Source organism: Acanthaster planci, linkage group LG20 (genome assembly GCF_054643075.1).
Source record: "Acanthaster planci isolate LZ-2023a linkage group LG20, COTS_SCS, whole genome shotgun sequence".
Taxonomy (NCBI): domain Eukaryota; kingdom Metazoa; phylum Echinodermata; class Asteroidea; order Valvatida; family Acanthasteridae; genus Acanthaster; species Acanthaster planci.
The window spans coordinates 4,586,756-4,603,263 of NC_141796.1; the positions used below are offsets into that span (position 1 = coordinate 4,586,756).

Here is a 16,508-nt window from a genome sequence, read left to right on the forward strand (position 1 = left end):
CTAATCCGGCCGCGTTTGAAAAGACACCACTTGCATTCTCTGGCAACAAAAAAAATTGCGCAACACCTCACAAATTCCGGGCTCTCTTTACAGGGCGGCAGGCCTGGCTGAAATACTCAGGAGTCATTGAAGGTTGCCCTTCAGCTTAGAGTAGCCACCAAACAGTCATTTGTGTGGGTGTAAACGTCAATTAAATGAAAAGATGAACTTCTGAAGATTTTTGAAAACTGAAAATCTTGAAAATGGTTTGTATGTGTGCAGTGAATTTTTGAAAGCACCCAGCAGCAAGTGGTTAGAAACGAATGTAGACTAAAGATTAGGCCCTCAGTGATATATTTAAATATTAATGAAATGTTAGATAAGTATTTGGCACAGAATAGATTATATGTCCAAGGATATTTTCTCTAGGGGTGTCACTGGAGAGGTGACAAGATGTGAGACTCTGTTGATGTTTAATAGTGTGCTGGATTCATTGAACTATTATAAAGCAACAAGAAATATATTCATTTCTATAATTATCTAAAGACAGCTGTCACAAGTACACATTGAGATGATACAGAAACTGGAATAACAACAGTAGATATCAGAAAATGTGAACATTTTAATATAAGAAACAGGATTGTGGTTTTATTACAATTTTCCGAACCCTTTGTTTGGAATAGAAGAGTCACACAGACCACCATATGCACATGGCTATTGCCTCCAGCCCTTGTGTCCTTTCCATGCAACATATACAGTGACACCACAATGTATTGGTTTTTTTGTAATATTGTACATTTCAACTTTTTTACAGTTTAAGATGCAAGCTCCCCATATCTTCCACATTAAAGTGAAAAAGTAAGAAAGCCAGAAAAAAAAACAATTCAAAAACAAAAACAAATCCCTCCACAAAGCCCATCTGTGACATGAGGATGTTGACTAGAAATGCTTCTCCTCTCCCTTTTCAAAGAACTGGATCAGTCCCCATAAGATGACAAATAAAACATACTTTCCGCACAAATTTAGCTCCAAGAATGCATGCAAAAGTTAACTGTTAATTAATCATTCAAAAAATTGGATCATGAAGAAAATTCTCAGTGACTTTGGGGGATGTTGGGTTACCACTGTGCAGGCATGCATAACACATTGATATCACTTTAAATAAAAAAGTAACACAGAAAAGACCAAACCAATGAAAAAACAACAAAGAAAGAAACACCCCCCAAAAAAACACACAGAAAACATGGTAAAAATCATATTGTAAAAATTAAGTAAAAGAAATAACCCAGATAGCTACAAGTACAAAAATCTACAATCACTGTGAGGTACACATCTTAAAAAAGTCACTTCAAATCACTGCTCATTTTGATTATTGAAGGTGCACTGAATTAGAGATAAGCTTAGGAAAAAAGCATAACTTTTGTCAAATGAACACCAATAACATTGAGCCGTGAATCACAAGTCTTCCTCAACAGTCCTTGAAAAATAAAAATGGCATCAAGTTTGTTTTATCTTTTTTTTTACATTAAATTGGTTGCTTAAAAGGCACGTAAATCTGATGACAGTTTCCAACAGTTTAATTTTAGAAGTTTTATTTTAGAACTATGAAAAACTGACCAGACGACTGCTTCACAAATTGCAATTCCCTACTTAAAAACCTGCAGCACGAGAATTCTTGAAATAAATCCAAACACTCATGACAAACCCAAATACACAAGAAAATGAAATAGAAAATTAGAAATGTTATGACAGAGCATGAAAAGTGTAATTTATGAAAAAAATAGAGCTTTATACACCATAAATGACCCTTGCATTAAGGTGTAAGGTTGTATTGTTTGAAGTATTGAGAAAGGTGTTTGACAAAGCAAATTTGAAAATCCATGTGTGGTGGACATGCACTTTTTTATATAAAATTTGGTGTCAGATTTTCTCATACATTTAGGGGGCCTAGTGGTTAGGGTTCGTAGCTTCTGATCATAGGGTCAGGGGGTTGAATCCAGCTGGTGGCAGCATGTTGTGAATTTGGGCAAGTCACTTTACCCCTATGTGCCTCTCTCCACCCAGGAGTAAATGGGTACCTGTGAGGGCAAACACGGTTGTTTAGCTGTTTGCCCCGAAATGGCAGCACTGGGCTAGTATACTCCCCAGGGAGCTGAGATGGTTTCAGGAATGTTCAGATGATGTGAGCCCAATGTGCAGGAATAATGAAAACACAGTGCCTCGGAATAGTTTGCTAGATAGATGGCGCTTTAAAAGTGCTTAATATTATTGTTACATTGAAATCATTTCATATTCCACATTCTGACTTCATATCTATTTTTGAAAACATAAAAAAGTTAAAAACTAAATTGAGGTTGCTATATAGCACTAATCTGTGAACAATGCAGACCACATTCCTTTCTCATGCACTCCATCACTTACTCAAGATTAAAGTTAAGAAACAAATCACATCATCTGCCATTCTGAGCTGAAGCTGTTTGGATTGGCTTTCAAAAGCAGGGGGGAAACAATGCACATAAAACAATTGTAAGCAGACTTATTCTTTCTACAAAAATGTAATTCAATGATGCATATGCCCGGGTGAATCTTTCACGTTGCAAACAAATCCCAAACCATCTCTCAATATGATACGGTCTGTGATAATTTGGAAGAGGAATGAAGCATTTTAGTTCATGTGTTTTGTACAATGTTATACAGTAATGTACAATACTCTGAGGCTTTGCATTCTGACACAATCCAACTACTGCTCCAAGCATTCATGTAAATCCAGGAGGAGGGGGTAATACATCCCTACCTTTTAAATGGGGGGATGGGCTGTTGTATCATCCCCCCACTGTTTCCTTGTAAGAAATACAATTAAGCCGTATCGTTAAGAATGTTTCATACTTTCCAACAACCAAAATGTATTCAACAGCACTCAAAAAGGAGAATTTTTTAAAAGCCATAAAAATGCCGTTCTGATGTAAGGTTCTGCATGAATGTAATGCATCTTACAGATGTACATCTGTATTATGAACATCGTCCGCTAGACAGTGTCATATGGTGTCAGCACCCCCCCATTTGAAGTATTATTATTATAATGTCTTATACATTTATGAAAGGAGGTTCATGTAGCTTTGTGATATAAATGCATAGCTGCTGCATTCTTTGCAGGTACATAGCACACACTGTGCATACCAGTGCATGGCTGTGGTGCAAATATATATTCCATTCAAGTGGCACTGCCTATTGACACAAAATCCTCAGCATGAAGTCAACTACCAAGGAGGCAAAAAATACTTTAATTCATAAGAACCATCAAATTCTTTCTGTGAAGTGATACAACAGGTTATGTCTTCTATTCCACAATCTCTATGAACCTAAAAGCAGCCTTCAGATTTGCATTTGGCCCAATTACTGACTACAGCCCAATTATCATGTTTCTGGTCATAGTCATGAAAACAAATCCCTCAATGCTGGAAATGTAAGAGACCAACGACTCTGTAACTATGTCTTTGAGTCATGTCTACATTTCTATGGGCTTGTGGTATAATTATAAGAGATACAGGTGAGGAGACAATATCAAAGCCTTTGATATGGACAAGACTAATTGCAGTAATGAATGGAACAAATCAGTACATTCATCAAACTTGCATAAGCAGGCAGCTGGCCAGACGAGTTGGGAAATACACTTTAGGATAGTAAAGGGAATTAAATTTGATTCACAAGATGTTATGCCATGATAATATGATCCAAGGGAGCTCATATGAGAAGTACACAGGGAACAAAAAGAAGGCACAGTTTTTCTAACATTTTTTATTTTGCATGGGAACACTACAACCTGAATGGTTTTAAAAACACTTATGAGCCTGAATATGGAAGTAATGTTTAAACCTGTATTTAAATGATGTTAGACAAAAGTCCCACTGTTGCCAGACATCAAAATTTCACCCAGAGATATGAGCAATAGGTTTTACTGTAGATACTGCTTATTTTAAAATGCTAAAGTTATTTCTAATCTTCAGACCCAAGGCAGGCAATGCAATTTGTAGTGTCTTTGGTGCTTCTCTTGTTTACGATATCTACTCTATTTTTCACCTCCACGAGGAAGTTTTGTACACCCACATTACTGTTGACACAAAAAGGGTCTACTCCTTGTTATATCCGTTTAAAAAATATGCATTATGGTTTCAAACTATGTAATATTGAAAAAAAAGGTACACAACAGTCCAAAACTTCATTTTAACTGTATGAATCATAAAATTGCATTTAACAACATAAAATCAATTGCAAATCACTGTAGGCGACTCAGAATGGATAGGATTTGGAAAGGTGCCAAACTGACACTTATCACATTTTGGAAGTACATGCAAATCTGTCACATGTATTTATTATTTTACGAAGCATTTGTCTGAAGCTTATTGGTTGCCATTTATTGTAAGTCAATGGGGGCAACTACACTAACAGGTTTGACCAACATACAGACAGATGTACCATACCAGTGTTTCCTACAGAAAGAATACAATTCTAGACTTCTAAGTGGGTGTTTGGAGCAATTGCTTACACAAAATTTATGTGGTTATTCCAATTTTGAGTCTGAGAGGATACATGTATGTGGTGATATTTGTCTAAGTGAGGAAAGAACAAAGTATGTATGCAAACACTACTTGAATTTCAACAGGGTATGAGAACTGCAGGCTCATTGAAACTACAATCATCAACAATGATGTGTGGGAGAAGGAGCAAAACAGCCATGCAACTTACACATGGAAAGTAGAAACAACTAATCCAGCATCAATGGGACAGGGGAGGAGAGACATGATGGTGCTTCTAAAATGCTTCAGCTCATTAAATGGACTGAACAGCCCATTACCAACCGCAGAAGGATATTTGCACCAATACATTGTTTTCAGCAAGAGCTAGCTGGCAACTATCTTGATCATATGTCTTCTGGGGTACAGACATAAACATGTATGTACTACACAATGACAGTAAAAACCTATGACAAAAAGTTCAAAGACCATCAATACACAACTGCCCTTTTCCCTATGTCGCAGTGAAGAAATGCTATAAACTGCTGGTAAACTGTGCACCAGACCACGCAACATGTGTCAATCTTGATTTTAAAAATCCTCAAGGATACCCCGAATCACTTTTATGATCAATTCTGCGTAATTCAATTTTGCATCTTTTGCAACAATGTTCATTTTCTTAGAAATATATAAAAATGATTAGCTAAATCACAATACTTAATACAATCACTTGAGTAAATATCTGGGACTTTAAAATTACCAAATTAATCCACTCAAACACAGTCACAGTAACGAGCAATGAAATGAAATTCCCTTCCTGGAAACTGGGAAACACGGTCATGTCACATCACATGATTAAACTAAATCAACTACCTACTGCAGTAAAACCAACACAACATTCAAATGCATCTTTTAAGGCCCCGATCAATGAATGAAGCAAACTGAATGATCTTGTTTCTGAAACATTTTGAGGTGCTGAAACTGAGTATGTCCAAAGTGGGTGAAAGGAAAATTTGTTTGAGTGGTGTGTTGGATAACAGAGGCAGTTGATAGGACATACATGTAAATGAAATAAATATATAGAGTACCTCTAGTTCCTGGTGACCAGGTAAGCAACAAGAAGCAAACACAATAAAAAGTGGTTAATTGTCACCTCTATAATTTCAATAAGAGAGGTCAGAACTATTGTAATTTTTCTACGGCACCTTAATACATTTAAAACAAGTTGAAAATGTAGCAGTTATCTTTTCACTTACTACAAATGTTGAGTACCAACTTTTTTACTTTGGTATTTAGGGGTGTGACAACTTGGGATATTTCATGATTTCTCAGCGTCCTTCATCAAAAGAAGAAAGATTGTGGAGGTTTAATCATATATGTTTTTCTACTTTTTCCCCCACACAGTGCAAAAAACAAGTGTAACATTCACATTAACTAATTTCCAATGAAAAAAAGCCTTGACAAGAATATAATATCAAATCAGTGCTCTTACACGCTTCTATTTTTATTACGTGAATTGTTCAAATCCCTCTGCTGGGCTCAAAACAGATTTCTTTACTATTTAAATGTGTGATCTTTATAATATCTGCCGTCTAGGAGCATAACTTTTACAGAAATATGAATTCAAGAATGTTCCAGATTATATTTTTAAAAAAGACGTCACTTCATGCACAGTGCCAATTTCTTGTAATAGGTAAAATGTATCACCATATACCAGCAGAGTATTATTTGTCAATTTTAAGTGGGAAAGACTGAATAATATTTGATGGATAGGCTTAACATAAAAACAAAACAGCATGTAAACGGTAGAGTAGGTCAAGGTTATTTTACATTAAAAATGGTGGGAACATACATTCCTTGAAATGCGACAGTGTTTGTTACAATCTTAAAAACAAACTCAGCACAGAAACAGCAAAATATCTGTATAACACAAACAAGATGATAAATCCTTAGAGTGTAGTAATTGGGAAATGTGAATTGATTTGCATACAAGAAATCAGGTTTTGAAGTTATGCTCCTTAGCAACATCAACAGCTAAATTTTCATGACGTCATACAGTCCGTGGTTTTGCTTATGCTGCCATGCATGGCAATGCATGCAAATACACATACAAGCACGGTTTGTTCGTTGTCGCTGTAAAATGGTGAAGGGTTGCTGTGCAGTAGGGTGCCATAATTGTAAGATACTTCAAAAGATCTGCATTCGATGCGAAAACTGGACTCAAACTCACACACGCAACTCTCCAGTGTTCACTCCGTTGCAGGTAGACCAAGTGGTACTAACGTTAGTACAGTTCCCTAACTTGGTGCACTTCAGAGTTTCCACTGACTTTTGTCCCATATTACTGCCAAAGCTTTGAAATATATCATGCTCTGAACACCATAAGTACCAGTTTCGGAAAATATGATTTCTTTCATGGGATTCGTCTTTTTCTTCTCAAATATTGATCCAATTTGTGTGTTACTATGCAATGTATGCACCTCTCATGAGTTGGCTTGACAGCCAATATGGCAGGCACGTCGAAAGTCGCGTGACGTCAGTGAATAGCCTCTATACACTTAAGAAAACTGCTCATATTATTTGTCCAATAACCAGTAAATAGCATTGAGCCAAATTTCATATACATGCAAAATAGAAGCTAAATTTTGTCCAAACAGCACAGACCCATTGCATGATGCATGTTTAGGATTAAGCACACTTACAGTCAAACCTGTGACATCAGCAAAATGTGTTTTGTAAACAGTCTTGTGAATCCTTAAAAAAATGGAGGCCCTAAGTATTTTTGCAGACTCATTTTTGTCATTTTCCAATACTCCACTGCATCTCAGGCTTCATCTCAATATCAGTCCCTGATTGCATTCCTAAATTTTCAAGTTAAATTGAAGTACTGTAACATTTAGCTCTTTTGCATCTTATTTGATGTCCTTGTGGCATTACTGAACTTACTTTTGAGCGAACTGCAAAGTTAGGTGGTAAAAACAGATGTAAAATAACAGCCTGAAATGGGGATTCAAGTATTGGAAATGGAAAGTCAAGTTTTGGAAAACAACCTAGAATTGCAAAATTGTTGGAGTTTTGATTTTTCTGGAGAAGATGACTAAAATGCAACTTTGATTGCCTTACTTTACATTAATGAAACTGAAGTTGCATTTTAGTGGAGAAATGGGGTTAACATTAATTTAAAAGATATTCTGATGTGCAATTGCAGCAAAAGGCCAAAATGGCAAACAGAGATTCTGGTGCTGCAGCCAAACCACTAAAGGCACTGCAGCCAAATCACTGAAGGTACTACAGCCAACCTACTAAAGGTACTGCAGCCAAACCACTAAAGGCACTGCAGCCAAATCACTGAAGGTACTACAGCCAACCTACTAAAGGTACTGCAGCCAAACCACTAAAGGCACTGCAGCCAAACCACTGAAGGTACTACAGCCAAACTACTACAGGTACTGCAGCCAAACCACTGAAGGTACTACAGCCAAACTACTAAAGGTACTGCAGCCAAATCACTGAAGGTACTGCAGCCAAACCACTGAAGGTACTACAGCCAAACCACTGAAGGTACTGCAGCCAAACCACTGAAGGTACTGCAGCCAAACCACTGAAGGTACTGCAGCCAAACCACTGAAGGTACTGCAGCCAAACTACTGAAGGTACTGCAGCAAAACCACTGAAGGTACTGCAGCCAAACCACTGAAGGTACTGCAGCCAAACCACTGAAGGTACTACAGCCAAACCACTGAAGGTACTACAGCCAAACCACTGAAGGTACTGCAGCCAAACTACTGAAGGTACTGCAGCAAAACCACTGACAGTACTGTAGCCAAACCACTGAAGGTACTGCAGCCAAACCACTGCAGGGACTGCAGCCAAACCACTGAAGGTACTGAAGCCAAACCACTGAAGGGACTGCAGTGAAGCCATTGAAGGGACTGCAGCCAAACCACTGAAGGGACTGCAGCCAAACCACTGAAGGGACTGCAGTGAAGCCATTGAAGGGACTGCAGCCAAACCACTGAAGGGACTGCAGCCAAACCACTGAAGCGACTGCAGCCAAACCACTGAAGGTACTGCAGCCAACCTACTGAAGCGACTGCAGCCAAACCACTCAAGGCACTGCAGCCAAACCACTAAAGGGACTGCAGTTAAACCACTGAAGGGACTGCAGTTAAACCACGAAGAGACTGCAGTCAAACCACTGAAGGTACTGCAGCCAAACCACTGAAGGGACTACAGTCAAACCACTGAAGGTACTGCAGCCAAACCACTGAAGGGACTACAGTCAAACCACTGGAGGTACTGCAGCCAACCTACTGAAGGTGTTTTTCAAGATGTATTTTTGCGTTCGGGAGATGTTAATTATATATAACGGTTTTTGCCCTTACCCAACGTATATTAATAAGCACTGTATGCTCAGTGCTTGTCCAAGAGCTTGCAAAAAACCTCACAAGCTTACTCGGGTGGGACTCGAACCCATGACCTCCTGCTTACTAGTGCAGATGTCTTAACCACTCGACCACCGAGCTTGCCGAGGTCGGCTGGCCGGTCCGAGTCAAATGAAGCAGCGGGTACCGCGAACTATTTTCAAATTTTTATTGAGCATACAGTGCTTATTAATATACGTTGGGTAAGGGCAAACCGTTATATATAACTACTGAAGGTGCTTCAGCTAACCTACTGAAGGTACTGCAGCCAAACCAAAGAAGGTACTGAAGCCAACCCACTGAAGGTAATGGTGCCAAACTTGCAAGCTTGCGCAGCTGTGCCTTTATCCTATGTAGTGACCAGAACACATGGAACTTTAGTGCAATGGTGGAATTTTGCAAGATCTGTAAGTTTTTAGCAAATCTGAATTAACTCATCACACGTGATTTGTTAGAATGAGGGCTGATGGAAAATCCACCCCCTTGGCCACGTGGGTGGGTATGTGTTTTGTAATGAATGAACCAATGCATGTCGTCTGCCTGGGAAAGAACTAATTCATGTCGAGTTTGAGTAGATGCAAATGCCAGAGAGGTTGGTGGAACCTTTTTGTGTGTGTGTATGAAAAAGAAAAAAAAGACATGAACAACTCAAAATTTATACCACATCCTGTACACATACTGACTGAATTTTTCATGTTTCACATATCCTTCAATTGTTCTGTTGAGGCATATTCCAAACATATCTGCTTTTGATAAGGAAAAAGTAGTGAAAAATGTCAGACGTCTGACCATAACAGAGATCTTGCAGGAAATTTGAGGGTTTGTTACTCTGGTGGAGCAATGGTGAAAGAAAAAGGTGAAAATTATACATGTAGCTGGGGTGAGTTGAATATGCATTAACTGGACAAATGCCGCAATACGCAGTAAGGACAAAGCACCGCTTTATGTTGAAAAACAGTAAGATATTTGATGATGGGTAATTGTATGGTTTGATCCTCAGATAATCACCGTCAGCATCTGAAGCCACATCCCTGTTGGACTTCTTTTGGTACAACTACTGTACCAAAACTAAGAGGAAGAATTACAAAATCAAGTCCAAGCAGAATGCATGGAGACTTGACTGCCTTGTCCATAATAACTAAAAAGGCTGAAAGCATTCACAGAAATTTGTCAGAGGAGAATTCTCCCCCCACCTAGAATGGGTTGAGTCTACTACTGCATACCTACAAGATTACCAATACAGAGAAAATACGGAGAGAATCCACATTACTCCATGTCTGTCATTGCAAATGGCTAAAATATTAAGGAAGATGAGAGGAGAAAAGGAAATGATGTGTGGCTTTAATCTTTGAAAGAAAACATGGTGGAGTATGAAAAGGCATGTAAAAAAGGGACAAAAAATAGAATAACCTAGAGTTGTGTTCTTAATAAAAGAAAAGAAAAAAATAGAGCTGTGTTTCTCCTCTGGACAAACACAGCTGTTGTGGCTTGTATTCTTCTCAATTCATAATAACTCCAAGTAATGATGTTTCCATACTTGATATTCTGACTTCTGGGTGTATTTCAAATCGAATAAAACAGCAGAAAACCAGGGTTCTCCCCAGGATTTTTCAAAATGTGTGGGGCATTTGTCGTGATTCACTGACAATTGCAAAGCCACGGCGTGGGGTTCGGGGCCACTTAAGGGCTCCGAAAAGTTTTGAATTCTACATGCTCTCTGATACAATCTAGAGCATTTCCTGAGCTTTTTAGTTACTTTTTTTAACTGGCAAAATGAGATTGATTTCATGGACTTTTGCAAAATTTGCATATATCACTTCACGTCAGACACAAACACATTAATATGAACACATTAACACATTGGCAAAATATATGATTCTGCTTCTTTTATGTAAAGTGGATACACGTCCATATGATAAAATTACAGAGTAAATTGTTGGATTTAGTAATTATCTGAGGACAGTTGAAACAAATGACGCTGACAAAAAGTTTACTTTGTCTTGTAAATATGAAGACAAACATTGACATAATAAAATAATACAGATAAATACATGTTTATGTGACATATATGTACATGTACATGCAAACTAAAATAAGAGTTAAGTGGGCAAAAAGACTGTTATACATGACTTGTTCATAAGACGTCATACTTGTGGTAAAATGTAGTTGAACTTTAGTGAAATGAAACACAATTTGACTTGAGGTAATTCCACATGTGTCTTTACTTCAAAGGTAGCTGGTTCAATTATGTAAGTTTGGCCGTTCCTCCCTGCCGCCCACTGACGTGATTGGCTTAAAAAAGAACCAATTGAAAGTTTGACTGTACTGTTTCTGTCATGACTGCGTGCTCTGACCTGGCACGGCTCGCGGCGCACGTTGCACCTAGACTGGTTCCGCGATGGCCCCGTCAACTAGTAGTATCTTAAAGTGAATAGGAGATGAGAACTAGTGTTGAAGTGAAAACCGAAGCAATACAAGGGGCTACGTAACACCATGATAAAAATATAGACAAAAATATAATATATAATCAGTGCTCTGAATTAGGTAATTGCCGAGCTTTCGGTAACTGGGTACCTTTGGGCAGCAGATTCACATCGCGTGATTCCTCTTGCTAACATGATGTCACATGAGTAATATCGTTCCTGTCACAGGTGCATTCATCATACTGGCACGACTGCCACATTGATGAAGGAATGGGGTCAACGTAGCAAGCGCTGTGAATGGTGTAGCATAGCATTGTGCTCCCCACACAAGAAACATCAGATTGCACTTGGAGGCATCTTTAGCTTTGCATGCAGTAGGCGGCGGACTATGAATGGAACTGACTACGAGGGTAAGGATTTCATGGGACATCGGCCTGAGTGCGGTGTAGATGGCCATTGAATACTATGCGATGTGTTGGGTTGTTTACGTCTAGCATGTACACACGTGTGTATGTATGCAACACAAATTTTTTATAGTCCTACTGCTGTACTTCGTCCAGCTGCATCAAGCTTGAGACGGACCTTCACCATGAAATCCCTGGGCCTACTTGCCGTGTAATTACAGTAATGGTAGGCCCAAAAATATTGTGCATCTTGGGAACCAAAAAATGAGTATCATGCATTTTCTTGCATATTGGCAATGATTGAGGGAAAAAGTGTATGTATCGGGCTGATACGCAGGTTTGTACGTGGGGAGAAAACATACAATTTCTCTTTCATTCTCATAGTAATCTTGAGCCGAAGTTGATTGATTGCTATTAATATACATACGTATACAATAGAAATTGCTTCGGCTATCGTGCATTAAAATACGATAAGTACTAAAAGTTAAAAAATACATATTTATAACAATAAGATAATTAAGCAATAAACAGAATTAATTTTGATAACACTCAAAACTAATAAAGTGACAAATTACTTGGTTTCATTCAGTCCCCTGACTGCAGTTGGGTAAAAGCCTCTTTTGAACCATTCTGTGTTATACTTAATTACTCTGTAAAGTTTCCCTGATCTTAACAACTCAAATAACTCATTAGCTGGGTGAAATTCATCATTAATAATACTGCTGGTCCTATAATATGTGCAACTAACTTAACCACTCCCTCCAGTGCCTGCCGGTCAGCCATGGTGGTACTTCCATACCACACAGTGATGGATTGTGTTAACACACTTTCCACCACTGCTCGATAGAACTTGACAAGCAGATCACTGGATAAGTGGAAACTCTTCAGGCGTCTTAGGTAGAAGATCCGTTTCTGTGCTTTCTTGATGCATAACATTAGTATTTCAACTCAGATCATTTGTTGAATAAATACCCAAAAATTTAAAGCAATCTACAGTTTCTACATCATGTCCATTGATAGCAAGGGGAGCAATTGCAATTGGAGTTGTACAGAAATTGACAATGATCTCTTTTGTCTTCATTACATTAAGGTTCAAATTATTGTCAGAGCACCACTGGGTCAAATGCTGAATTTGATTGCGATAATTATACTCATCATTACCTTTAATGAGTCCAACAACGGTTGTGTCATCAGCACATTTGACAATTTTACAGTCATCAAATAAAGAAACACAATTATAAGTGTACAATGAACATAGCAATGGTGATAGCACACACCCTTGGGGAGCGCCGGTATTCGTAACAACTGAGTTTGAGATTAAAGAATTCACTCTAACAACTTGACTGCGATCAGTAAGAAAATCGTAAATCCAGCTACAAAGTGATGAGTTAATACTGAGTTCATTGAGCTTATTGTATAATTCAGATGGTGATATTGTACTAAATGCAGAACTGCTTCACGCCGCCGGTAATTCTTTTTTGACCGTGACTGCTGGGCCGTGGTAGGCCCTGAATGGAGGGTTTTGTCCATCAGCAGGCCCCATTGAACCAGCAGCTGCATGGTGAATAGACTGTATGTGTGGTATGCACTAATCCTCACACAAAGCCGCGGCTGTCAACGGTTCCCAGTGCGAAGGGGTTAAGATAATCCAAGACAATATGCTCTAGTGATTTCATGACTTGTGATGTGAGTGCCACTGGCCGATAATCGTTGAAGCTGTTATAGGAGTTTTTCGGTACTGGAACTATAATTGATTTTTTAAAACCTGTGGAATTTTACACAATGTTAAAAACCAATTAAAAATTGATGTAAATATAAAAGAAAGTTCACCAGAACATGATTTCTGTAAACGAGATTAAATTCCATCGGGACCTGAAGCTTTCCTTGCATTCAACCGTGAAAAACACAACAAGTGTCCACCTACGCGATTACAAATAGGGGAGGACCAACATCTCTGAGAGGGTGTATGTCATCTTCCTGCTCGAACCGGCTATAAATTTTGTTGAGTTCGTCAGGAAGATTGACATTGTCCAAGTTGACTGAAGTAGATTTGGACTTGTATGGGATGACAGCCCTAACACTCTCCCAAAGTTCTCTGCTTCCATTTGTACCCGACAGTCTGTTCTCCAGTTTTCCTTTGTATGAACGTTTGGCTACTTTAATCCGCCGATAAAAGTTGTCCTTGGCTTTTTTGTACTCTTGGGCGTCACCAGACTTAAATGCCGCCGTTTTCATCTTTAGTAGGTGACGCAGTGAATGGCCAAACCAGGGTTTGTTATTTGGGTGCAACTTCACCACCTTCAATGGAATGCAGACATCCTCACAAAATTTAATGTAATCGAGGATTACGTCAGTACACGTGTCGATATTGTCTTCCACATTAAGAAACATTTTCCAATCAGTGCACCCGAAACATCCCTGAAGATGCTCAGTCGCCAGCATGAACCATTGTGGAACTGTGCGTACAATAGACTTTTGGTATTTCAGTTGTTGGCGGTACTTAGGAACTAAAACACCATACAATGGTCAGAGTCACCAAGTGGAGCTTGTCGCAAAGATCGGTATGCCTCCCTAATGGGAGTATAACAATGGTCCAAGGTTCTCCTTTTCCTTTTATGGCAATCGACAAGTTGAAAGAACTTGGGCATTCTTTTCTTGAAATTAACATGGTTAAAATAATCACCTGCAATTATAGAAATGGCACCAGGATGACAGTTTTCATTTTTGTTAATGTAAATGTTAATATTAGAGAGTTGACAATTTGCATCTTCCTTGTTGGCCTCTGGTGAGATATAAACAACAGTCAAAATTACTGATTGAAATTCCCGTGGCAGGTAGTAAGGCTGGCATTGTATGGATAAGGTTTCCAACTCTAAGGCGCATGATCTTGAGATTTCCTTTGAGTCCAAACACCATTGATTATTGACAAGGAAGCAAACACCACCTCCCTTTGTTTTATTAACCTCTGTACACAGTCTGTCCGATCTAAAAATCATGAATCCTTGTGGTGTCAAGGCAGCATCCAGAATACTACCATCAAGCCAGGTTTCAGTTATAAAATATGCACAACAATCCCTGAAGTCCCTTGTGGCTTCAATATGGGCGTTGAGTTCGTCCATTTTGTTTCACAAAGAGCAAACATTGGCAAGAATTATGCTGGGTAGTGTAGGACAAGTTGTACATTGCCTCAGTCTAGCCAGCACTCCACCACGCCTCCGCCCTCAGCCAGCAGGACAACGACCCACATAGCAAGCACTAACGGTAGAAGTCGTAAACTTCTCTGGTGTTTTAGTGAAATTATTGATAAAGTCCAGTAGAACTTCAAGTACATTGGTGTTTAGTAGGAAAACGTGTAAAATACCAGAGGAGAAAACTGCAGTTTTAATCTCATGTTACATGACCCCTGATGATGTCATTTTGACGATTTTGTCCAGGGGCCCTCTCTGTGTGTACATAAATGGAATAAGTCAGATTGACCAGAGTGCCGAAGACTGGCTCTCGAAAAATGTACAAAAATCCTACAAGGGAAAATTAAATATCCAAAAAGCATTAAAAATAAGGTGATGACATCATCATGATGTCATCAGTTAAGCAAAATACAGTTATCAGTGTCTTTGTTGGCTGTAACTTAGGTTAACCCTCCTATGCTGAAGTCACTCTTTGGGTCACTTGGTAAACACCTCAAAGAAGCACAGCTGTGTCATGTTGTGCACTGCACCAACATGCAAGAGAGTGACCTTGGGCACTTGTGCATATTTGTGCTGTAAAACCAAAGGAGGGTTTTAAAAAGATCTCAAAGTTAATGGTGGCTTGAAAACATGTACAAAGTCAACGGGATAAAAACACATATGCAGAAAACTGTTCCTTTTATGTTCATGTCACACGATTTGTGCTTAAACTGAAAATTTTTACAAAATTTGTCCCTTTCAACCCGATGGGACATGTACTTCAGCAGATATAGTGCTTTGGAGAGTGCACCTTTAATGTTGCGTGACATGATCATTTGATGACGTCATCATCACATGATGTGAATTTTCATCTATAACACTTCCTTTTCTAAATACCCGCAACATTTCCAACCAATCAACATGCACTTCAGGAGATAAAGCACTTTACAGGATGCACTTTTAATGTCACGTGACTCGTTGGCTGATGACATTGTCATCAGATGAAGTCAATCTCTGTTTATAAACCTTTCCTTTCTCACCATCTGCAAGGTTTAAACCCAATCAGACATGTACAACACAAGATACAATACAAAACATCATTGAAAGAGCACATATTAGAGATTTTAACAATTTGGCCCTTTTGGCATTCCATACAATGCAATCTCAGCACCATGTGCTTGGCAATTTTTCAACTCCTAAGAATAATCCTACTCACCATGTGCTGCCTGTGTCACAGACAGATATTGTGCGTCCACACACACAGTAACCAATGCACAGTATGTGAATAGGATTTTCAAGTTTGCAAATATTGCAAAGGGGTTTTCGTTGTCAGTGCTTCATCAGTGTGAAGAAGTACACCAGTCATGCACTTCATGCAGTTGACTTCAATGTTTTAGCTATCACCTAATGAACAATTCACGCTTAAATGTCTTACAGTTGATTTTTTACTGAATTTTGAAGAATAAAAAGACTTTTTATCATAACTTCCAGTATGATGATGTCATCAGCCCCATGTTTCACACATGTGTTAACAGGGTGAAGGTCTTTGTCTACATCAATTTTCAGGCAATTCGGACAAATTTAATAATAAATCACTTGA

General features: G+C 38.7%; 1 protein-coding gene across 6 annotated transcripts in view; it reads right to left on the bottom strand.

Moving 5' to 3' along the window:
* Positions 1-16,508, bottom strand: part of madd (MAP kinase activating death domain) — a 142,280-nt gene that overhangs the window by 13,623 nt on the left and 112,149 nt on the right. Inside the window, exon 29 of one of the 6 annotated variants that reach the window (XM_087130429.1) lies at positions 10,786-11,335. The exons of the other annotated variants lie outside the window; for them this stretch is intronic. Within the exon in view, the coding sequence (XP_086986555.1) occupies positions 11,297-11,335 (39 nt within the window). The 3' untranslated portion in view covers positions 10,786-11,296. Of the gene's footprint in view, positions 1-10,785; positions 11,336-16,508 lie in introns of those variants that run through there. 6 annotated transcript variants of the gene reach the window in all.